This window comes from Arachis ipaensis, chromosome B09, assembly GCF_000816755.2.
Source record: "Arachis ipaensis cultivar K30076 chromosome B09, Araip1.1, whole genome shotgun sequence".
Classification (NCBI taxonomy): Eukaryota; Viridiplantae; Streptophyta; class Magnoliopsida; order Fabales; family Fabaceae; genus Arachis; species Arachis ipaensis.
This window is the reverse complement of record NC_029793.2, coordinates 8,413,174-8,437,956: the sequence shown is the minus strand read 5'-3', so window position 1 is coordinate 8,437,956 and position 24,783 is coordinate 8,413,174. Positions and strand designations below refer to the sequence as shown.

At 36.0% G+C, this 24,783-nt stretch overlaps 1 protein-coding gene and 2 pseudogenes across 5 annotated transcripts; all 3 read right to left on the bottom strand.

Moving 5' to 3' along the window:
• On the bottom strand, nt 2,655-3,724 carry LOC110262452 (annotated as a pseudogene).
• On the bottom strand, nt 5,345-5,820 carry LOC107614923 (annotated as a pseudogene).
• On the bottom strand, nt 18,317-21,901 carry LOC107616539 (TMV resistance protein N). Of its 5 annotated transcripts, none has more exons than XM_021111471.1 (5): nt 21,323-21,901; nt 19,409-20,481; nt 19,136-19,312; nt 19,019-19,057; nt 18,317-18,924 (listed from the first exon to the last, which is right to left on the bottom strand). In XM_021111471.1, the coding sequence occupies exons 1-2, from the start codon at nt 21,811-21,813 to the stop codon at nt 19,698-19,700; spliced, it is 1,275 nt and encodes a 424-aa protein (XP_020967130.1). In that variant the 5' UTR covers nt 21,814-21,901; the 3' UTR covers nt 18,317-18,924; nt 19,019-19,057; nt 19,136-19,312; nt 19,409-19,697. The 5 variants fall into 5 exon arrangements, with proteins under 5 accessions (XP_020967130.1, XP_020967131.1, XP_016173977.1 ...); XM_021111472.1 differs by having other exon boundaries at nt 19,182-19,312; XM_016318491.2 differs by having other exon boundaries at nt 19,019-19,312.

Here is a 24,783-nt window from a genome sequence, read left to right as displayed (position 1 = left end):
TGATAAATCTTCTGGGATTTCTGGTCGTGAGTGTCATTTATATTATTAGGTTAACTATAAGTAGTTGAGAGTTAATAATAATTAGTAATTGTAGATTAGTATTTATTATAGTAGTTGATGAGTGTTTTTATAAATACTTTGTATGTTATATAGTTTCATACAATAATTAATTAATTATATATTCGGTAGTTTTTTGGCTGTTTATTAGTTTTTCGACAATTTGTTAGTATTTTTATAATTCTGTCTATGCTTTTTTTTTATATAATTTTGTCTGTTTTCTTTGTTTTATCTGCATTTTTTTAACCGTTTTTTTTTGTGTTCTGTTTTGACAATTCTTTAATGCTTGATTTTAATTTGGGAAATTATATATCATAAAAATTAACTTGATATTCGATATATGTTTGATCTCATTTTAATTTATTAACAATATTATAATGTTTATTTAATGTCTTTAATGGATATACAAGTGATTGTATTATATTGGTCTTTCTTCAAAATGATATGTATCTCCTTACCAATACTAGTATCATTTTAAAGATTATATCTATCTAGGAGTGGCAAACAAACCAAAACTTGCCAGGCCAACCGCGTAACTCGCCAAATAAGGTGGATCGGGCTGAAAATTTGAAACCGCCATAATTAAAAAACTCGCTTAATCTATGGACTTTGACAGGTTACGACGGGGCGGGGCGGGACGGGGCTTCCCCAGTAGGCCCATCATTTTTTTTTTTTATAATTGAAGATGATCTAAGTTATAATTTTGATTAGGGTTAAGTAGGATTTTGATCCCTAAGATATAGCCGAAAATTTTTTCCTCCCCAACCTTTTCTTACATACAAAATCGTCCCTAAAGTTTAACTTGGTTTTAAAATCATCTTTCGGACCAAAATATCTTTCTCCTTCTTCACCAAAATACTAAATTTCTATTCTTCTTTTTCTTCTTCTTCAACTAAAATTTCAACTAGAATTTTAACAGCAACAATTCAACTAACAAATATAAAAAAATCAAAACAAAATTTTAACTAGCAAATATCATATGCAGAAGAATGAAATTAGAATTAGAAGCTGAAGAAACAAAAACAGAAAAACAATGAAATCAATCAAAATTAAATGGAATCCGAATCAACAACAACAATGTAATTAACAAAATCAACAAATCTAATAATATAATTAACAAAAGAAACAGAAGCTGAATAATCAACGTAATTAATAAAATCAACAAATCAAAAACAGAATTGGAACCTTAAAGAGGACCAACGGCAAGCGAGGAGTAGCGGCGAACCTGCGAGGAGGAGAAGCAGTGGCAAGATCCAGCAAGATTCACATGCTGCAACAAGTGCTAGCTTATGAGAATCTTGATGATCTAGCAAGAAAGGAGTTCAACAAGAGGCAACAAGTGCAATGGGATATTATTTCTGTCTACAAGTAGACTCAACTTCAGGCTCAAGCTAATTCTTTAGTTCTTCATCATTGTTGTAACCACTAGAAACATTAATATCCAAAGGTGGCAGGGTAGGGTTACTTGAATACTGATGAAAAGGAGGGTCATAACTTGATTTTTCGGGTTCGAGTTTGAGTTTAGATCCAAGCTCAAGCTCAAGCTCAGAGTTGCTCTTTTATTCATCGTTGTTAGTACTTGAATCTTGACAATGAAAATGATCATCATTTGGTTCGCTACTATTAATAATGTCCTCCCCAACACAATCTCCATGAAAAATAGTAGTTTCATCTTTGGGAGAATTTCGGTGAAGTGACTCATCATTTGATTCTTTATAGCAGCTACTAGAAACAATCCAAGATGGAGGAGGTGGTTGAAACAATGGAATAGTAGTAAAGATGTTGTCCATATCATTCCAACCAAGGTATTGGTATGGAGGGTTGAGTTCAACATCATATTGAGGTGATGTGTTCATGTTGTATGCTGGAAACTACATATAAACTAGTCTAAAAGGGCTTAAATTAATAATTAATATAGGGCGTTTTGGTTTTAGTCCCTCAAAAAATTTCTTGAAATGTAATACTGATAAGGATAATTTTGTTTTGGTGTTGTCCAGTAATGTGTTGTAAATTTATTGAAAAAGTTAGATAATAATGGCATAACATTTATTTAATATTACATACCTTCACATTAATGATAACAATAACAGCAACAACAAAGCCTTGTCCTACTAAATGAAAATTACTACAAATATTAAATGACACCATTGTGCCTATCACAAATGATGCTTGAACTCAGCCATATATTCCTTGTTTGATTAAATTTATTCAATCCCATTTTTAATTTATTAATAAGTATATTTTTTCCTTCTAAGATTCATTATATTCAATATATTTAGACAATATATACTTATTAATAGTCCGTCGATGGAAGGCTTAGTAATTATAGCTCTCTGAAGATGGTTCTTCTTACTCTTATGATGGAAGTAGTTTGGGAAGTCCTCTTGTTCCTTCGCTTCTAAGAGCTCCCCATTTCAGGTTTAAGTCCCCTAAGCGCCAAGGAGAGACTATATCTAAAGGTCATAAGAATTATGAACTCATGCTTAATTTGCAGCTAGGTATCAGGTACTGATCATGCCTTTTTCTTCTCCCATGTATTTAGATCTTTCTAGTAGTAAAGATTACGAAAACATTTCTATTCATCTAACACTACTAGCAAATATGCATCAGTATATTTTGTTAAATTAAACATTTTTGAACAGTAAATTTAGTTTTAGAATGGAGGAAAGAACCCAACACTACTAAGGCTAGGGGGAGACCTTTGCAATAGTTAACTGCCCTTCTTGACAGCTCTTTATATCCCACTTCAGGAGAGTCTTCATTAAATGCATTCAAGCTGAACAATGTAAGGGATGCAGGGGAATCTAACCCCGCCACCTCATGTATTTTCTCAACTCTCCGGTTTTGCAGCACACTTTTATCTCTAGTTGTAATGATGATCTTACTACCTGGACCATAGGATTCAAGCTCCCCAGCCAGGTATTTTCAACAGCTTTGAACTACTCACATCATCAAGAACTATGAAATTGCTTTGTCTGCGGATCCTGCACTCAACAAAAGTTGATTTTGCTGCGCTACTTTGGCGAACTTTTTCATTTAACAGCACTGAGTAAAGTTGATCACGTAAATCATGTAGTCCTTGCACATGATCTCCTGATCTTTCCCGTATATTTTCCAAGAAGCATGAACCTTCGAACCCATGAGAGTATTTGTCAAATACTCAAATATATATCTCGCAATAGTTGTTTTGCCTATCCCACCTATCCCCCATATACCAACCGATCGAGCTTCTCTTAGTAATGATTCTAAAGGGGCAGACTTTTCCTGAATACCAACTAGGCCTTTAAAATCATTGGGTGGGTAATGGTAAATTAGCTTTTGCAAAACGTCTTTGACATTTGACAATCCTTTGAATGAGTTCAGTGTCATCCCTACAGTATGAAATAGAGCATAAAAATTTAATTGTTAAGTGAAAGAACCATTATTCATTCTAGCGCATTGATTGCAATTTAGATTTTTTAGATTCCTTAAAACTATATATGCAAATCTATCCTTGAACTTTCTTAAATATGTGTTCCCCCTAAAATAATTGCACTATACATTAGGTATGAACAAATCTAATATACAATTTTGATATAAAATTTTTTTATATTTTATACTAAGTTTGGAGTAAAGATCCAAATGACCCTTGAAATTTGTCTCGCACCTTAAAATAGCTCCCGAAATTTCATTTAACCCAATTTAAATTCTCAAATGTGGGTTCTTGATGTCTTTGGATTCATCTCCGCTAACTTTGTCACGGTTCAAAGTCCTTGCCCAACTTCCATGTGACTGAGACTTGATGGAATTATCATAAACTTGATTGCCGCCATCAAAATTTGGAATTCAAATTAGATTAATTGAAATTTCAAAGAACATTTTGAGGCGCGAAACAAATTCCAGGCGTCATTTGGCATTTTGCTCATTATATTTGCTAACCATGGATTAAAAATTTATCAATCAGACCTGAGACTAAAATACACATCACATTAAATTGAGGGAGGTAAAGTGCAATTGCCATGTCAGCAACATCGTTTACTTAGCAAAATTTTAAAATTAATTACTCAATTTTTGTCAAATCATTTATTATTTTTAAATTAGCAATATATATATATATATACAAAAAACAATATAATAATTAGAAATTAATAACGTCTAACCAAATTTGTAACTTACAAAGACATTAAATCCATATTTCTATATTTATTATATCTTACCGTTGTAAACAATACAATAAATTTATAATTCTAATAATTAATTTATTAATTTCTATAAATAACTCATTCAATGTAATAAACATCCATATTACAAATATCATAATATTATTAATTATAATAAATTTTAAGTTACAAATATTCAAATTCCATACTATTTGAAGATTGAACTACTTATATAAGTCTCTTATTACTATTATTTCAAATAGCATCAAATTTAGCACAAAAAATTTATTTTCGAACTACACATCATCTCAAACTTACTCGAATGGAGATAATTATGTTGAATGTGAAAAGGGTAAGAAAAAATTGTTGGGTACAACTTTTTCAAATCTAATGGCACTCCAGAAAAGTAAAAACATTAAAACACCACCCCAATTGAAAAATTTGTGCAACCTCACTTATATTTGAAGTCAATATAAATGATTTTAATCTTAAAGAAAGTTCTAAACAATATACTCTTACCAAAACATTTGTTCCAACAAAAAACACTGAACTTCAACACTCATTACAACAAATAAAACAAGTAATACTAAAAAAAATTACTTATTTTAGTTATTTTAGACATCATTTTTATTTCTAATTTAAATTATTCATTGATTATAGGAACTAACTTCGCCAACACTAATATCATTAGATGAAGATCACATACCATCAAGAGATTAAGGAGAAAGAAAACTATACAAATTCAAGATATATATTTGGAAGAAAAACATACTTATAAAGATGGAACAAACAACACAATAAAAAGTGTATACAACTCAACAATTCATAAAGAACATGTCTTCAGAAGAACCTATACAGAAAGAAGAAAGTAACAACTCTAACAATAACCAATAAAAAAAAGAGGACGAGTGCCACATAAGAAGACTAAGATCATCAACTAAAACAAACGCAAAAATCAAAATCACCAAATAAAAATGTCATTTTGTACATGCAACTCAGTTTATACATTTAATTTAATTTTACAAAATATAATAATTTTTAATATTTATTATATATTATCGTTAATTTACCGTCACAGACATTGCGTGAATCACGTTCTAGTCTAGTAGAATCCATTTACTGAATAATGAAGAAGTTCAAACGAATCATTACCTATAAGAGCGAGAGTCAGAATCCCAGCCAGCCAAATCAGCTGCTTCAGCCAGAGCATCCTTCCATTTTTGAATCTTGTTTATATCAAGCGTGGAATTTTGCATGTGCTTCTCAAACGCTTCTTTGTAACTTCTGCTTCCTTACATGTGATGGATCAATCTCATAGAACACAGGTATAACAACCTGTCCATATTCTTTTCTACACTCCAATATCCTCACGAGTTCTTCAAGGCACCACTTGGAGTCAGCATAGTTCTCCGAGAAGACGATAACAGACACATACGAATCCTCGATTGCGCGAAAGAGCGATGGCGAGATCTCATCGCCTTTGTGAAGCTCGTAATCGATGAAGGTCTTTATTCGCTTTCTTCACAGTGCTTCGTGATGATGGCAAGTAAAGTTGGTGCGCGTGTCCTCACCCAAAACTGATAAATACATCGTACTTTCCATGAGTACTCAACGGACCAACCAAACGGGAAGATAATGAAGAAGAAGGAGGAGGAAGCTGTAACTGCCTTTCGGCCGGGTCGGGTTCGGGTTAGATGAAGCGGCAGAAGAATCAAGAGGGAGGTTGGGGAAGAGGAAGAGTCGCATACGAGCAGTTTTAGGGGAAGCGCTGTGGAGTTGATCGTACTCGATCATCATGTTTTCGAGGTCGTCATCGTCGGTGACGGAGATAAGGGAGTCGAGATCCTCGCCGGGAAGCTGGTGCTTGAAGGAGACGTCGGCGGAGGCGGCGGGATTGCAGAGGGTGGCAAGCATAGTGGGGAAGGTTACGGTCGTGCGGTGGACGTAGAGGATCTTGGTGTGGTCGTGTATCGCGTTGGATCTCGCCGCCATAGCTGCATATGAATTTTGCCTTATAACTCCATCTTCCTTTTGCTTTTTCGATTCTAGGTTTGGAGTTTGGAGAAGAAGAAAAAGAAGAAGAAGAAGAAGAATGATGTGTTTGAGATGGGAAAGAAGGAGGATGCTGGTCAACGAAAATACTCATCCATGCATATGGTCTGGAAAAGAATAAAAAAATTAAAAATACGTATTGATCAGTTACTGTTTTTGGTGCTTCATACTCTATACACATCACTTTTTTCAGTAAGTTGGCCTGTGTGAATATACTCTGGGTCCAAATAATAAACATCTAATTCAACTTGATGCATCGAACCCAAACTTAGATTCCTAAAATCAAACAATAATTTGGCAGTATAAGTGTCATCAAGGAGAATGTTGGCACTTGAGACACTTGAGTGGATAACTGGTAGTCTGGTACCTGAGTGCAAATAATCTACAGCTCTAGCTGCATCTATTGCTATCTCTAGACGAATTTTCCATGAGAAGCTGATCTTTTCTTCCTTGTGTAGCTTGTCAAAAAGGGTACCATCATTGAAAAATTCATAAACCAGTAAAGGAACTTCACTCTATCTCTAAGCAATAACCCAAGATGTGGACCACATTCATATGCCAGATTTGTTCTAGAAGAGCCACCCTATTATTGAACTCATTGATTAGGCTCTGATCAAATTCACTGAACTTCTCGATAGTTAAAAGTTAAAACCCTATTATTGGACAAAATTCCTTTGAAAAGCATACTATTAGGTCGTTTACCAATGATTAGACTTTCATCATAGTTGTTGGTAGCCTTAAAAAGTTGCTCTGCAGTAAAGAATGTAGATTTGCTGGAAGCTCATCGTAGTAAAGGGCGACAATTTTGTATAAAGAACTTGTGCTAGAACAGGTCTTTGGGAAAATAACTCAAAAGTCAACAAAAGCTGTAAGTCAATGGTTGTTTTATTTTGATAAATTTTCTCATTCATCTTAGTTATGATGTGCTGAAAATATAAAACATTCACACTTTCATTTTAGTATTTTATCAATATTTCAAGTTTCAACGATCACTGTTGAGTTAAGAAATTAACTAAATTAATTAGTGATGACAAACATTATTTTTGGGCAAATAAATAATTAGTGTTGATTAATTATAATTGCATATTACTAATTATTTATAAAACTACTGCAGGCCAAAATCTGATTCACAGCCCAAATGGAATGGAAAATAAAACAAAGCTAATGGGTTAAATAAATAAATGAAGCCCATGAGGAAACAAGGCTGAAAAATCAGAATGGGCAAAAAGATTGGATACCCGATCCAAGCCCGATTTGATTTCAATTCCCTCCATCTTGCTCCAACCAAAGCAACGTTCCTCTCCTCTCTAATCAAATCACATCAAGACTTCAGAAAAGTAAGAAAGAGAAAGAGAGAAAAAGCTTCCTCCATAAACCAGAAACCAAAGAAGCAAGAAAGAGAAAATCTAAGCTTGAAGCACAGAAGCTAAAGCAGAAAATCTAATCTAAATCAAGCTTAGGTTAAAGGTAATCCATCTCATCTTGCATGCATCAGATCTTCATCCCTTCTTCCCAACTCTCTGCACAATCCGAAAATGGCATTCAAGGGAAAGTTGATCTTTGTTCTTCACTGCTACAAATCCACGGTCACAAGAGACTCTTGGGGACCAAGTTGCATTTTTATGGCTAAGATCAAGTTGACCATAAGAAGATTTCTATTGTTACTGCTTTGTGGCTTTCGGTCAAGATGAGGAAGTCAGAGGAAAAGTTTCTTCTCTGAGGATTAAGGTGAAAAAGTGAATCTGTGAGTTGGTGAAGCTCAAGGCTCAAGGTGTTGACCTTGGAAGAAGAACTCAGCCACATGCAAGGAGATAAAAGAAGCTTGCTGTTCATTCAGAAAGCAAGGAGAGAAAACCAGAGTTTGAGAGTTGTGTTCTGTGAAGTACTCACTGTGAAGTTCCTCTACTTGGATAATGCTTTCTATCAAAGAAGCATTCGGCCAATACTGAAGAACTAAATTAGTGGTTTGCAAAGCTGGTTTTTCACATAGCAAAGAGGCTGTTGATGAAGTCAATCTCCTTCATGTTTTACAGATTGTAATTTACTTTTCAATGTTTATCTTTCTGTAATTTCTTGAGAGAAAAGGCATATTGAGAGAACTCAAGTAAAAAGCCATGAGTGGAAAAAGGTTGAGTGATACACTTGAGAGAAAAGCCTAGAGTTATTTTCTGATTTCTTTAGGTGTGTTTATGTCTTGTATCTTGTACCTGTGAGGTATCCCTTTCTTAGTTGGGTTAGCACTAAGAGTGAATAGTTAGGTATTAGCATAGCCAATGTCAAGTTAGGTTAGAACTTGAGTGTGAAAGGATTGGGTCAATCCTGTGTTATTGGTGTATGTAATACTGTTAACTATAGTGAAATTCTTCCATAGTTGTGGAGGAGACTGGATGTAGGTTGCATAGCACAAGGCAACCGAACCAGGATACATGCTGGTGTTAGCTTTTCTCTTCTATGCTGTGTTCTGTTTTCTGATATTCATGAGACAAAAATAAATTGTCTCATAAATTTCCGCTGCTGAGTTCAAACAGAATCAGAATTGCAATCTGTTTTAAAAGGGTAACAACAGCAACTAAAAGGAAGGCATAGATTCAACCCCCCTTCTCTAAGCCTACCACAACCTTCAATTGGTATCAGGAGCTAAGGTCTCAAGAATCAAGCTTAACCGCTTGGAGCAAAGATCCAATGGCGAACAACTTAGGCACAACCACAGTTGCCTACACCCTCACTGAAGGCCAGTCAAACAACCGGCCACCTTTCTTCAACGGGAAGAACTACTCCTACTGGAAGGAAAGGATAAAGATCTTCATCCAATCCATTGACTACAACATATGGAAGATTGTTGTGAGCGGTCCCAAGATTCCAACAAAAATAAGTGCTGATGGAATGGTGACTCCAAAAGAAGAAGCTGAATGGAATGAAGATGATAAGAAGAAGATAGAGCTGAATGCTAAAGCAATCAACCTTCTTCACTGTGCTATCAGCTTTGAAGAGTACCGGAAGGTGTCTAGATGCAAGACAGCCAAAGAAATCTGGAAAAAACTCCAGGTTACACACGAAGGCACCAAACAAGTAAAAGAAACGAGGATTGATATGCTGCGAAAAGAGTATGAGATGTTTAGCATGAAGGATGGAGAAAGCATTGATGAAGCGTTTGAGAGATTCTCAATCATAATCAACAACCTTGATGCTATGGGTACAAACTATGCAGAACAAACCTTGGTGAGAAAACTCCTTAGAAGCCTCACAAAAGAGTGGGAAAACACTGCCACTGTCCTAACCGAGAGTAACAACAGATGAGCTGAGAGGAAAACTCCTTGCCTGTGAAGCCACACACACAAACACAGACTCAAAGAAAAAGGGAATAGCCCTCAAGTCACAAATAGAACCGAAAGAGTGAGTGTAGTGATGGTATTTCAGATGACGAGCTTTTGTTTTTTGCTAGGAGACTTAGAAGGATGATGAAGGACAAGGGCAAATACAAAGGTTCAAGTTCAAAAGAGCACAAGTTCGACTTGAGCAAAGTGACGTGCCATCACTGCAAGGAGGCTGGACACTTCAAGCTAAACTGTCCAAAGCTCAAAAAGGAGGACAAAGGAAAGAAGGAAAGGAAGAGAGTACTCATGGCAGCTTGGGAGGATCTTGAGAATGACTCAAATGAAGAAGAAGAATCTGAAGGAGATGACAAAGACTGCTTCATGGCTGGAAACAACAATCTTGATGAGGTAAACTATTATGATTTGACCATTGAGGATTTGCATGTTATTATTGATGATCTCACTTTAAACACATCAAAACTGCTTGACAAATACAATGAATGCAGATCTGAAAGAGATGTGTTAAGAGATGAAAATGAATTTTTAAAAGAAAAAGTGAAGGAAACTGAATGTGCTTTGGACATCATTGAAGAAAACAGATTTCTAAAATCTGAACTTGAAAAATTAAAAGGAAAGCACATTGTGGATCCTTCACATGAGTTAATTGCTGAAAATAAAAGATTAAATGATATGAGTAAAAGGCTGAATGGTGACTTAGCAAAATTTGCTCAAGGTTCTAGTAACTTGGACAAAGTACTTGCAAGTCAAAGACCATTGTTTGAAAAATCTGGTTTAGGCTACATAACCAAGGAAGATGCATTTTCTAATATTTCCTCTATAAAGTTTGTGGCTTCTTCATCAAATACCAAAACCATACCAAACAAATCTGGTATTGAAAATACTCCAACACTTGAAGAAAAATTTGATGAAGTATACACAAGTAAAACTGAGCCTTCACCAAAAACTGAACCGAGTTCAAACCGGCCAGGTTTGGGTTATATTTCGAAAAATGAGGCTGCTTTCAAGAAACCAACTTTTTACAACAAAACCTCATTTTCGAAAGGCAAAAATATTCAAAAAAATTCTGGTGAAAATGCTTTTGCAAAGAGGATTAACTTTATTAAAAATCAGTTTGTCAAAAGAAATGCATCTCCTCCAAGAACCAGAAAATTTCAAAGCTTTAATCATTTCAAGCAATATAACTCACATCAGTTTCAGCAACACACACCAGAAAATCATTGTGTTAATTGCAAGAAATTTGGTCACTCATATGCACAATGCTTCATTGAAAAGAGAGTTGTAGGAAACAAAGTCTACAATGTTGTTTGTGATTTCAATGCACTTGGGCAACCAAGATGGATTAACTTCAAAGGATCCAAATTAATTTGGATACCTAAGGCTACTTAAAACTCATCATGCAGATCTGCCTAGCATCCAAGAACAAAAAGGACATGTGGTACATGGATAGTGGATGTTCAAGGCACATGACTGGGCCAGAAACTGCAACTGCTGAAAATTCGAGAGACAATTCCATTTTGTCTCATGAATCTGAAGGAAATCCTGCAGTCAGCAGCGTTCAGAATCCCTTGGTGAATGAATCTGCCTCCAAGTCCACCAGACCTCGTGAATGGAGATTCTTGAAGAATTATCCTAAGGAATTTGTCATTGGGGACGTCTCTCATGGAGTGCAAACAAGGTCTTCCACTAGAAAGGCAAATGAAGGATCAAACATTGCCCTTCTTTCACAAATAGAGCCTCAAAACGTCAAGGAAGCACTTAGTGACCCTTCTTGGGTCAAAGCTATGGAGGATGAGCTTCTTGAGTTTGAAAAGAACCAAGTATGGACTTTGGTTCCAAGGCCAAGTGGAAAGAAAGTGACCGGCACCAAGTGGATATTTCGGAACAAGTTGGGAGAAGATGGTAGCATTGCAAGAAACAAGGCAAGACTAGTGGCACAAGGATATGACCAAGAAGAAGGAATAGACTTTGATGAATCCTTTGCCCCTGTTGCCCGAATGGAAGCCATAAGACTTCTCTTAGCTTATGCTGCATATTGTGGTTTTAAATTATATCAAATGGATGTGAAATGTGCATTTTTGAATGGTGTGATAGATAGAGAAGTGTATGTGGAGCAGCCTCCTGATTTTGAAAATAAAGAGCATTTTAATCATGTTTTCAAATTATCTAAAGCTCTCTATGGTTTAAGACAAGCTCCTAGAGCTTGGTATGAGAGACTTAGTTCTTTTCTTGTGAAAAAATGGTTTTCAAAGAGGCACCACTGACACAACTCTGTTTATCAAGAACTCTAATGATTCTTTTATTCTAGTCCAAATATATGTTGATGACATTATTTTTGGATCAGCCAATGAATCCCTTTGTTCTGAATTTGGAAAACTCATGACAAGTGAATTTGACATGAGTATGATGGGTGAACTTAATTTTTTCCTTGGGCTGCAAATTAAACAAACTGAAAAAGGTATTTTCATTCATCAAGAAAAGTATGCCAAGGAATTAGTTAAGAAATTTGGTATGGAAAATGTCAAACCCATGGGAACTCCCATGCATCCTAGTTCTAAACTAGATAAGGGAGAAACTGAGAAAGATGTTGATGAGACTAGGTATAGAGGAATGATTAGCTCTCTAATGTACTTAACTTCCTCTAGACCCGATATTGTGCAAAGTGTTGGATTGTGTTCTAGGTTTCAATCCAAACCTAAAGAGTCACATCTTTCTGCAGTTAAAAGGATCATTAGATATGTTCATGGCACATCCAATTTTGGTCTTTGGTATCCTAAGATTGATGATTTTTCTGTAGTTGGTTATTGTGATGCAGATTTCGCTGGTGATAGAGTTGATCGAAGGAGCACTTCTGGTTTATGTTACTTCCTTGGAAAGTCCTTAAATGTCTGGTCAAGTAAGAAGCAACCAACGGTGGCCTTATCCACTGCAGAAGCTGAGTATATAGCTGCTTCCTCTTGTTGTTCTCAGCTTTTATGGTTAAAAACACAGCTTGTTGATTACAAATTAAATGCTGAAAATATTCCCTTGATGTGTGATAATATGAGTGCCATTAATATTTCTAAAAATCCAGTTTTGCACTCTAGGACCAAACACATTGAAGTGAAATTTCACTCAATAAGAGAACATGTCCAAAAAGGGGGATATTAGTATTCAATTTGTTAAATCAGAGGAGCAATTAGCAGATATTTTTACAAAACCATTAGCTGAGGATAGATTCTGCATGCTTAGGACTTGTCTAGGAATCTTGAGTTATGATTCTTTGTTTAAAAAATGCTGATGTATTTGCTGGAGCTTTTTTTTTTGTCTCATAAACAGGCATGAGACAATTTTGGGCAGGTGATGAACGTTTCCATCAAGTCAACATGTTCTGGGCTTGTTTCAAATAAATCTCAATCTGGGCCAACCTCAATATTCAGATCAAGAGTGGTCCAAATGTGTTTCATTAATTTCATATCATCTCAAGGCCCAAATATGAATGTTACAATCTTGTTTGTTAGTTTTTGATGAATTGTGTGTTTCATAAAAGGCTTTCACTAAATGTTTTGTGGCCCAAAAAGTGTTTCAGGTTAATTTTGTTGTTTTTCAAAATTTTAAAATTAATTTTTTTAATTTTTAAAATCAAATAAAATATTTCTTGAATGAGGTCATGTCTTTTCAAGTCTTTTCAAATGGTGATGCAGTTGCATGATTTTGGAAATTTGCTTTTGGGTACGGTTACCAACACTCCCTCTCTTCCCTCCATTACTCCTTTTTTATCCCTTCGGTTTTCACCACTACCCACATTACTCTCTTTCTTCTTAAATCAAAAACCACCAAATGAGGAAGAAAACCATAGTACACAAGCCTCCTCGACTGAGACAGCAAAACCTAAGTCAAGGTCTGTTCCTGTGCGCTCACAAAGAGGTAACCCTCATCGCCCTCTCACATCTGTTAGAGAACCAGACATTGATCCTTTTGCTCACAAATCACACTACATGACATCTCACTCAGACTTTAACCCCCATCGTTTCAAATCTGCCATGAACCATGATTTTTATGAGGGAGTCGTTCAGTATCGTACTCTATGCCCATCTTTTCTGGCTGATTTACCTGATTTGAAAAAGAAAGGTTTTTCTTTTGTTGAAAATTTGGAATTTTTAGACTGGAATCACCTTTTCAAAATCAAAAAACCTATATATCCTCAGTTGGTCAAAGAATTTTATGCAAACATGACTTACCATGAAGGAAGTGTACATTCGTATGTTAAGGGCAGAGACATTATCTTGAATAATGAAACTATCAGTGACTCCTTGAAGTACACTGATGTTGGGCCGTGTGCTTATACCTCTATGAAATGGGATGAAGGTGTTGGTATTTCTTACCATGATGCTTTGGCTCACATTTGTGAACATATTTCCCTAATTGATGGCATCACACCCACTCACAAAGCCCTGGGATATGAACGTGCTCAGTTGCACCGAATTGTTAATCACATCTTGATTCCTCAAAGTGGTTCATATCAAAGGGTCTCTTACACTGACACACTTGTTTTTGTATGCCCTAATCACTAAAACAGAAATCTCTTTTGCCTACTTGATGGCTAGATACATGTTTGATTCTGTTAGAAGTATAAAAGATAAAGCACTACCTTATGGCATGTTTTTAACTTGCATATTTGAGAATTTTGGTGTTGACCTGTCAAATGAGGATTATAAAAACAGACATTCATACCTAAAAGGGGGTGGTTCAGTGAAACAGAAAAAAGGACCAACTCGATCTGAGAGAGTGGTTCTAGATGATGATGATGAAGAGTTCATTCCAGATGATTCTACTGCTCCTTCCACTGAGGGTACTTCCATCTCCACTGGGAAGAAATCCACTCTGCTGAATGTGGTCAGGGATGTTGCTCAAGAGTTTGTCTCCCAATCGAATCACTTGATTGAATTGAGCAAAGAGAAAAGGAAGCTGGCTAGCAAGCATGAGAACTTTCTAAAGAAATCAAGGGATAGGGTGGCTGTACTGATGACTTTCATTGACAACCTTCAAAATGATGAAGACATTGCCACGGATGTTGAAGAAGAAGCTGCTTCGGAGGGGAATGGTTCTGATGCCTAGGATTTGTCTCATAAAAACTACTGCTGCTGCTCTCTTTTTGTCTCATGAATTCTGTTTCTTTAGCTACTTTTGAACTGTTTCATTTTGGATGACTGTAATAACTTTGAATACTAATGCACTTATGGTAGTTTAGTTAGTGTTTTGGACTGTGCACTAACCTTTCTTGCAGGGTTTATAGTGATGTTTTTGTTGTTCTTGCTTATTATCAACCCTTGATGACAAAAGGGGGAGTAATAGGAGAAATAGCAATAGCTGGCATGCTATTCTGACTAAAGTTGCCTTTGATTACTGTTTTTTGTGGACTTTGTTTGACTGCAGCAGATTTTAATAAGCTTGATTTTCAAATGTTTGCAATTATTGTGAACTGTTGTGAAAGAGGTTGGAAACTTGCTTTATGATATGTTGCTATCTGACTCTGACCCTGATGTATTAAAGCTCTATTTTGGCCATTTAAACTATCACTGTTTGCTATACTTTTGGTTGGTACATAGCATATGTTTAGTTCCATATAAGCATATGTAAACAGGAAAGAAGAGAAGAGCATAAATCCAGGGGGAGCAATTTTTGAAAAGGAAAGGGGGAGCAACATAAAAGCAAATGACAAAAATCAAAGGGAGTTTCTAAACCTTACTCAAACTCATTTCTTTTGCTTATTGCTTAAATCATGTTTGTCATCAAGGAGGAGATTGTTGAGTTAAGAAATTAACTAAATTAATTAGTTATGACAAATATTATTTTTGGGCAAATAAATAATTAGTGTTGATTAATTATAATTGCATATTACTAATTATTTATAAAACTACTGCAGGTCAAAATCTGATTCACAGCCCAAATGGAATGAAAAATAAAACAAGGCTAATGGATTAAATAAATAAATGAAGCCCATGAGGAAACAAGGCTGAAAAATCAGAATGGGCAAAAAGATTGGATACCCGATCCAAGCCCGAATTGATTTCAATTCCCTCCATCTTGCTCCAACCAAAGCAACGTTCCTCTCCTCTCTAATCAAATCACATCAAGACTTCAGAAAAGTAAGAAAGAGAAAGAGAGAAAAAGCTTCCTCCATAAGCCAGAAACCAAAGAAGCAAGAAAGAGAAAATCTAAGCTTGAAGCATAGAAGCTAAAGCAGAAAATCTAATCCAAATCAAGCTTAGGTTAAAGGTAATCCATCTCATCTTGCATGCATCAGATCTTCATCCCTTCTTTCCAACTCTCTGCACAATCCGAAAATGGCATTCAAGGGAAAGTTGATCTCTGTTCTTCACTGCTACAAATCCACGGTCACAAGAGATTCTTGGGGACCAAGTTGCATTTCTATGGCTAAGATCAAGTTGACCATAAGAAGATTTCTATTGTTACTGCTTTGTGGCTTTCGGTCAAGATGAGGAAGTCAGAGGAAAAGTTTCTTCTCTGAGGATTAAGGTGAAAAAGTGAATCTGTGAGTTGGTGAAGCTCAAAGCTCAAGGTGTTGACCTTGGAAGAAGAACTCAGCCACATGCAAGGAGATAAAAGAAGCTTGTTGTTCATTCAGAAAGCAAGAAGAGAAAACCAGAGTTTGAGAGTTGTGTTCTGTGAAGTACTCACTGTGAAGTTCCTCTACTTGGATAATGCTTTCTATCAAAGAAGCATTCGGCCAATACTGAAGAACTAAATTAGTGGTTTGCAAAGCTGGTTTTTCACATAGCAAAGAGGCTGTTGATGAAGTCAATCTCCTTCATGTTTTACAGATTGTAATTTACTTTTCAATGTTTATCTTTCTGTAATTTCTTGATAGAAAAGGCATATTGAGAGAACTCAAGTAAAAAGCCATGAGTGGAAAAAGGCTGAGTGATACACTTGAGAGAAAAGCCTAGAGTTATTTTCTGATTTCTTTAGGTGTGTTTATGTCTTGTATCTTGTACCTGTGAGGTATTCCTTTCTTAGTTGGGTTAGCACTAAGAGTGAATAGTTAGGTATTAGCATAGCCAATGTCAAGTTAGGTTAGAACTTGAGTGTGAAAGGATTGGGTCAATCCTGTGTTATTGGTGTATGTAATACTGTTAACTATAGTGAAATTCTTCCATAGTTGTGGAGGAGACTGGATGTAGGTTGCATAGCACAAGGCAACCGAACCAGGATACATGCTGGTGTTAGTTTTTCTCTTCTATGCTGTGTTTTGTTTTCTGATATTCATGAGACAAAAATAAATTGTCTCATAAATTTCCGCTGCTGAGTTCAAACAGAATCAGAATTGCAATCTGTTTTAAAAGGGTAACAACAGCAACTAAAAGGAAGGCATAGATTCAACCCCCTTCTCTAAGCCTACCACAACCTTCAATCACATCTTGTCAATCTGATTATATTGCGTAGGTCAAAAGCAAAGGAAATGAAGGAAGGCCAATTGATTTTGATGCTGGATTGGATCTGCTCGTTAATTTGGATTCAGCCAGCAAAGAAAATGTGTCTAAAGACATGCTGGTTCAAAACTTTTATGATCAACCAAGTACCATAGAAAGGTCTAAGCATTATGAAGAAAATCCAATGCTACTAAGAAGACAACTCCTGGTTCATCCTGACATTAATAATTGGACCGTTGAAGAACCAAATCCGGAAAGAAAAAAGGAACAAATGGGTCTTGACAAACCTAAAGTTGAAGACAAGTGAGATGATCCTCTTGCTGAACTTGAGAGCATCTTGTTGGGAACACAGAAGTCGTTGCCGAAACCAGCCTGTTCTGCAAGCGATGTTGTCATAAGGGAAGCTCTGCATAATCTTGAATGCATACTTGAAAACATTCTTGGTGACATTGAACTACAACATAAGTTACAAATTTCTTTACAGTGCATAGAACAGGCATCAGATGGAAAAGCATGTCAGCTTCTGTTGAGGATCTGATCAAAAGTTTTGCATCGACCCAAAAAGTAGTTGAAGACAACACTAGCCGCTTGGAACAAAAAGAAAAACTTGTGCACAAAATGTTAGATGCTAGGAAACAACAAGAATTACTGAAAGAAAGAATGAAACAATACAAGTTTCAAGCAGAAAGTGTTGACAGAGAGGTTTAAGATCTTGACGAACATATTCGCCTTCTTGTTGAACAAAGAAAAATCATCCAAATGAAACGGACCAAGTAGAATAAGGACTTGGAAGAATGTGATGGCAAAAGGAGGAAACTAACAGACGAGGCTAAGAATTGCATAGCTGAAAGCAAGGAGCTAACGTTGACAATTAACAATTCTGAAGTCTCATATGCATCTGCAATATCCAAGCTGGAGAAGTTGAATGAGAAATGGGAAGGTTTTCGAACATCTTTTTCACTATAGAAGTTAAAACCTCATCGTAATGTAATGTTGTAGTACAAGTTTTAACAAGCTGTTTTAATTTTCTTAATTTTTCTCTCAAATCTAGTAACTAGTTAAACCATCGTATACATTTTCTCTGTCGATTACAGTTTATATTTGAAAACAGAATATAGCTTTCTACCTTTTATGGACAAAAGATGCTTGTAACTGCACGGTTTGCTAATGATCAATGTTATAATATACTTTTTTGTGTTTTGATTTGTTTTAACTTATCCTACAGAAACACATAAGGTTGAGTGTCACACAAAATGTAAGGGCCCTTGATTGTATACCATATACAAACACACATAAAGCTGAGTGACATAATATAAGAAACAATAATTGAAGCTGATTGCAATTCTCCAAGGACAGTTTCTAGCTGAAGTATTTTTATGTTAGCTAGTAATGTCATTATACAGCTCCCATTAAGCCTTTGGTTCATGTAATTCTGATAAGAGGCTGATATTGTCAGGGAGCTCAATCAATTTACTACAATCCTTAAAATGCAATATTTGTAGCGATACTAAGCCATTAAACAGGACATATAGCTGGTCTTTCTGAAATTCCACTTCACCGTGAAAAAGATTAAGATATTTTAGGGATTTCAAGCCAGGCAACTCATTTGGAAGATGCTCAAGTCTTAAGGGGCTTAAGATTGTTTAGAATCCTAATGGATGTGTGCAATGTTTCAATTGCTGTCCTGCTTAGATATTAACTATTAAGTGCTTCTCCCTTTTAACCTGAATGAGAGCTTTGCAGTTGTCCAGTATCACAGTAAGAGCAGATAGAACTGATTCATGAAGATGACACAACTTCTCTAAACCAGAGAGATTCACCCACCTAAAGTCTTGATGCATTAGACATATCTGGAAGGTTCATTAACTTTCTACATTCACTCAGATCAATCATTTCTAGATTGTTAAGATCCTGCAACAAGTTGAAAGGAAACATCACAGCTGAAAATCTTTTAATAAAATTTTGATTGATCTCGGAAAGTAAATATATATACAGATACATATACCTTTTTCCCTGCCAAAGCTCTTCCACATTGCCGTGGCACCTGTGAATATCAACAAGAAACTCAACACACAATCCTAGCGGAAGAGACTTACAAGGGTATCCTTCCCACTGAAGGTACCTTAATTCTTTACGAAACTGTGTAAGGCCTTCAGATAGGTACTCACCACAGGAACTACCTTTGGCGAAATAGAATTTTAGAAATCTTATCCTATTCATCTTTTTAATATATCGAACTAAACTGTAAATCTTCTATCTGAGATATGTCCAAAAGTATGCCTTCCACTGTGTTAGTTCCCTGTTAAAACAATAATAAAAGAAACTAATATCAAATTAAATACTTCTATCTGAAAGCATATGCCTGAAAATAAATTAGTAAAATTGTTCTCCTTACTGTGTTGTTTTAAAGTACTAAGTACTTAACACGAATGTCTTTGACATCCCTCAATCTGCTACAGCCTCCAAGATCCAGTTCAGCTTCTTGGTGCATGCACTATCGCCAAAGCCATTTCTTGTAACAAGTCATGCATTTGTATTCTCTTGTCATAAGATGTAGTACATATTAAAGTTTTATGTTTAAGTTCGACCAGTCCATTGTTTGGTTCGAATCAATTGCAAGCATGTAGTATCTTCTTGACACGGTCTTCTACTTTTGTGGCAAAGTATCTTTGGCTGCAGACAATCTAATACCTTAACACCTCTTGAATTTCTACATTAGGGGAGTTTTCAAGTTTTCTCATAGTGCTTTCCCAAAAATCTTTATCCAGTGATCTCGAAGAGGATAAATATGAACCCAGTGCATTTAGAGCAAATGGAATACCTCCTGCATATTCTACTGCTCGTTTTGAGAGTTCCTCATATCCCTCTTTGGGATGGATTTCCCTAAAGGCTCTAAGGCTAAAAAGCTTTAGAGATTCTTCAGGGCTCAATGCCTTGACCTCGTATATCTCATCTACTTTGTTAGTAAGCAAACACCTATTTCTTGTTGTAATGATGACTCTGCTATCTTCTGGTAGGTCATCAAGAACTTTAGACTCTTCACACAAGTACTCTAATTGCTCAAGAGTATCCACACCATCAAGCACAATGAGAGCTTTTTTCAGGCTTCTTGTTGTGAGTTTAGTTCCTACAACCTTACCTATAGGATTAATTTGCTTTAGTTGCTCCAAGAGCTTTCCACGTAAATATGCCAATTCGCCATATTTTGATTCTTCTGTTATATTTTCCAAGAAGCAAACACTATCATAGTGGGGAGTGAGGATGGTAAACACAACTTTAGCAATTGTCGTCTTTCCTATTCCCCCAATACCCCAAATTCCAATTCTTTGAGCATTTTTGAGTAATAACTCAACGTGTTTACGAGTTTCTTCGATTCCAACAAGCCTTTTTGTGGTATTGGAATATCCAAATTCCAATAGCTTTTGCAAAACATCTTTGACAATGTCCTTGATGAGTAGAGATTCGTCCCTAGCATAAATATATAAAATACACATAACAAAAGGAATTTTTACATAAAGAGTTTTATCAATCGGAATACTTAAGGAATATATTAATTAGTATATAGTCCATTTTCTATTTTTTTGAGTTTGATATATCATTCTTGACCACAAAGTTTTAGAATCAATGTATAAAAATTTAAAAATTGAATCTGAATACAATAATAAGTAGGATAACTATATAATAGGATTTTGGATTTCTTGTTTATCACTTAAGTTTAAAGAGAAATTAACTAAAATGTCATGAAAATCATGAGGTATGTAAGTCGTTGGATAAGTCATGTTATTTCATTGGATTATTGTTTCAATAATAGTAATTAGTAAATATCTTAAAATATTGAGAGTAAAATTACATCAATAAATTTAAAACTTTTTTTGGGGGTATAAAATTTCTAAAATGTAATCAAATATTGGCTTAGTTGGCTCCTTCTTTAATGGGGAAGATTTTTCTAGGACCTTGAGGCTTTACAGAGTCTTAAGAGAATGCAAGGACTTTCTTGACAACATTTCATTCACATTTTAGTCCCTTTAATTAATCATTTTTATACAAAATATCAGTTTAAAAGTTAAATTGGGATTAAAAATCCTACATTCTCATTAATAACCACAACCTGAGCTCCATTTAAGGATTTGTTTGCCAATAAATTACTCCATACACAAAGCGTGGGATTCCAACCCAACACACTTGCTCAAGTGGACAAATGCTAAACCAACCCCAAGTTAGTTACAGTCAACAGTCAAGTCAGCTAATTACGCACTAATCCAGCTAATTAATTAACAAATAATACATAGATAGAAGGAAGACAACTAACCTACTTTGTGAGTCGAATCCAGATAGATCTGTGGCTTCAGCCAGAGCAGCCCTCCACCTACGCTCTTCGGATTCATCGTTCCGGTTCCGGAGATTCCGTTCCTGTTCAGAAAAAGCTTCCTGATAAGTCTCTCTCTGATAGCGTACCTGTGATGGATCTGTATTGTAGAACACAGGAATAACAAGCAGCCCTAGATGTTTTCTGCACTCCATTATTTTCACCAGTTCTTTCAAGCACCATGTTGAGGAAGCGTAGTGTCTAGAAAAGACGACCACCGATATGTATGAGTTTTCGATTGCTTTACAAAGTGAATCCCAAATGCCATCTCCTCTTTCAAGTTGATAATCTATGAATGTTTCGATTCCCTTGTTGGTAAGAGCCTTATGAAGATGGCTGGTGAAGCCGGTGCGGATGTCCTCCCCTCGGAAGCTAATAAATACATCGTACCTTTTGGGGGAGACCAGAGATGAGCATGCAACAGAGTGAGCCATATTATGAGAACACCGTTGGATGGTTGTACCGTGTAGAGGAAAAGGGATAATAATGGCAATGGCTATGCTAAACAAACAAACAAAAAGATACAAAGAATATACGCTCCAATATTGACTTATAGGTCAACCCGATTAATGGGATTTTTTAAGGGTAAAACCAGTAAAGAAACCAAGCACACACCAATATTACGTGAAAATCTCAAAAGCAAAAAACATTACATGTAAATCTTTTTTACCAGTTTAATCGAATTTATTATATTCAATTTAGGGTTTGTCAATATAATTCGATTTAGTAGGTTTATAGTAAAATTGAGGTAGTTTTAATTTAGTAGGATTTAAACGTTAGTTTGACAAGTATATGATAAATTGAATTTATGAACTTCGAATTGCACTCATAATAAATATAATAAATCGAAACAACATACCTACTAAATCGAATATAATAACTTCGATTTACAATTCCATTGAAGAGCATAGGTAAATCGATATCAATAGATTCAATTTATTAACATCAGGCATATATATGGAATTTAGACTCAATTGGTTCGAATTACAAATCACAAAATGAACCTAAATAAAAATTTTGTCAATAACCCGCCAAAATTCAAATCTAACTACATAGAGGACGATCCAAACTGTATCTATTAGTTGATAAAGTTGCACATATTGTTAGTGTCATTCATAAAAAAGTTAGTAAATGAAATTTTTTTTTGTCAATATAGGTTAGTAATGCTAGTAATGTTAACATGCTTCCTCTAGTAGCTATATATATTAGGAATTAGAAAATTAGAAAATTAGTTAGGAATTAGAAAATTAATTTTTTTCAATATAAAAGATGGTTAGAAGTAGTGATTTAGTAGTTGGTTAGATTTTAAAAATTTGAAATGGTACTTAAAAATATTAGTTAGAGTAGTAAATGTAAACTCTGTTAGATTTTTTAGGTTATTAATTTTATATTTAGCGAGGAGTAATTTAGGATTAGAATTCACTTTAACTTAATAGTGCCGTTATCATGGTAATTGAGGATTGCAATATATTTTTTACGTTAAAGTTATTTTTATTAGAGTACTCCCGTGTTAAACTCATTTAGTTTTAGCATTTTGTCTTTTATTTGAAAATATAAGATTATATGTTTGGGTTTAGGTTTTTTTTCCAATTAGGTGATGCATTATTTACCATGTTATTATGGTTCTTATAAATAATTTTTTATGGGTCTTATAAACAATTTTTTATAAGTTAGGTCATGCATTATTTAGCATTTTTTCAATTTTTTTAATTAAACATTGTTTTGTTATGGTTCTTATAAATAATTTTTTATCGTTATGCAGCATCAACGCTGTATCATCAGCATGAAAAGGTAACACGGTATGTTCCTAGATGACAGGATCATGCCCTACTTGCAAATGGCCGGTTTATATCATTTTGCGAGGCTGAACGAGACCTGATTTTAGGTTGTATGAGCCATTGATGAATGCATTCATAGAGAGATGGCGTCCGGAGATGCATACTTTTCCCATGCCACTCGGGGAGTGCATAATTACGCTGCAGGATTTAGCGTACCAGTTAGGTCTCCCGATCGATGGTCAGTACGTCAACGGATGCCTCACAAACTTTGAGAGATACATTGACGGTGGCCGCCCAGCATGGGAATGGTTCGAGGAGCTATTGGGTATTTTACCTCATGCTAACTGCATCGTCATGGTTATACCGGTGCATGTGTCATGTGGCCAACAGGAACGTGAAAAAGTTAGCCGGTCTATTACAGCTCCTTCAGTCATGGATCTTCTGGAGGTTTTCTGGTTTCTGGCCTGAGGGATTTGATGTCTCTCATTGGCCATTGGCGTCGAAGTACTTGCTTTTGGGTTATACTGTTTCCGTTGTTGATAAAATGTCTTAGGTCGTAGATGGTCAGGTTATCAGCCAACTTTGAGCGAGAAGGGGCCTTGATTCGCGCATTATAGGCTTAGGATAGATGTATTTTAGGGCGGGAATGTGAGTATTTAGGGTTTGAATATATTCATCGTTAATGTTATCTTGGAAATTTTTACTGTTTATGGTGTAACGATAACTATTTCTGTTCACAGTCCACGTGGATGCCATATTGCTTGCCTGATGCCATTCAGGTGGTATACCCCGAGATACTGGAGCCACGACATATGACATTATGGAGGGCTGTGACAACATTGATCTATTTTGTTGTTATAAAGTGGCATTAGGTGGATCAGGTGCTACCGCAGCTTGGTGGAGTACAGCACCGATCCCGTGCCACATTCGATATCAATTTCTTGATATTAAAGAATGACAAAGGTGGAGATCAGTGGTTTTCCACTACGTTACAGAGTTGGCACATTCATTGGACCAACAAGGCCCAACATGTGTTACGGTTTGACGTTGTTCCAAATCCAAGACCTTCACATGCGTACTTGGAGTGGTGGCATGAGCATGACAGGAGATTCTTGTTGCTTGAGCTCTTTCTCGGTGACCCCAGGGCAGTTGTGATACCAGCTGAGGTGATGCAGAGAGGTCCAGGGCAGGTTCCTGATATGGACCAGGTGCCTGATGTCCTAGACAGATGTCGTGTTGAGCGAAGATGTTGTGTTAGGACACGTTCGAGTCAGCGTGAGTGGAGGTGGCATGACAATGTGATTGGTGCATTAGAGGTCAGGGGTCGAGGCCGTAGAGGAGGTAAGGGTCTTGGCCGACAAGGTGGGAGGGGTGGTGGTGGTGGTCGAGGTAGAGCTCCATGTGGAGGGAGGGGCAGAGATGACGATGATGATGATAGTTACGACGGTGGTGATGGTGAGGATGATGGTGGAGATAATCCTAGAGATGATGACGGCTACGCCGGTGGTAATGGATTTGATAGAGGATGACACGATGGTGGAGATGATGGTGGAGTTGGTGGTAGTGGTGGAGTAGGTGGCGGAGGATGATGGTGGAGTTGATGGTGGTATCGGTAGTGGTAGGTTT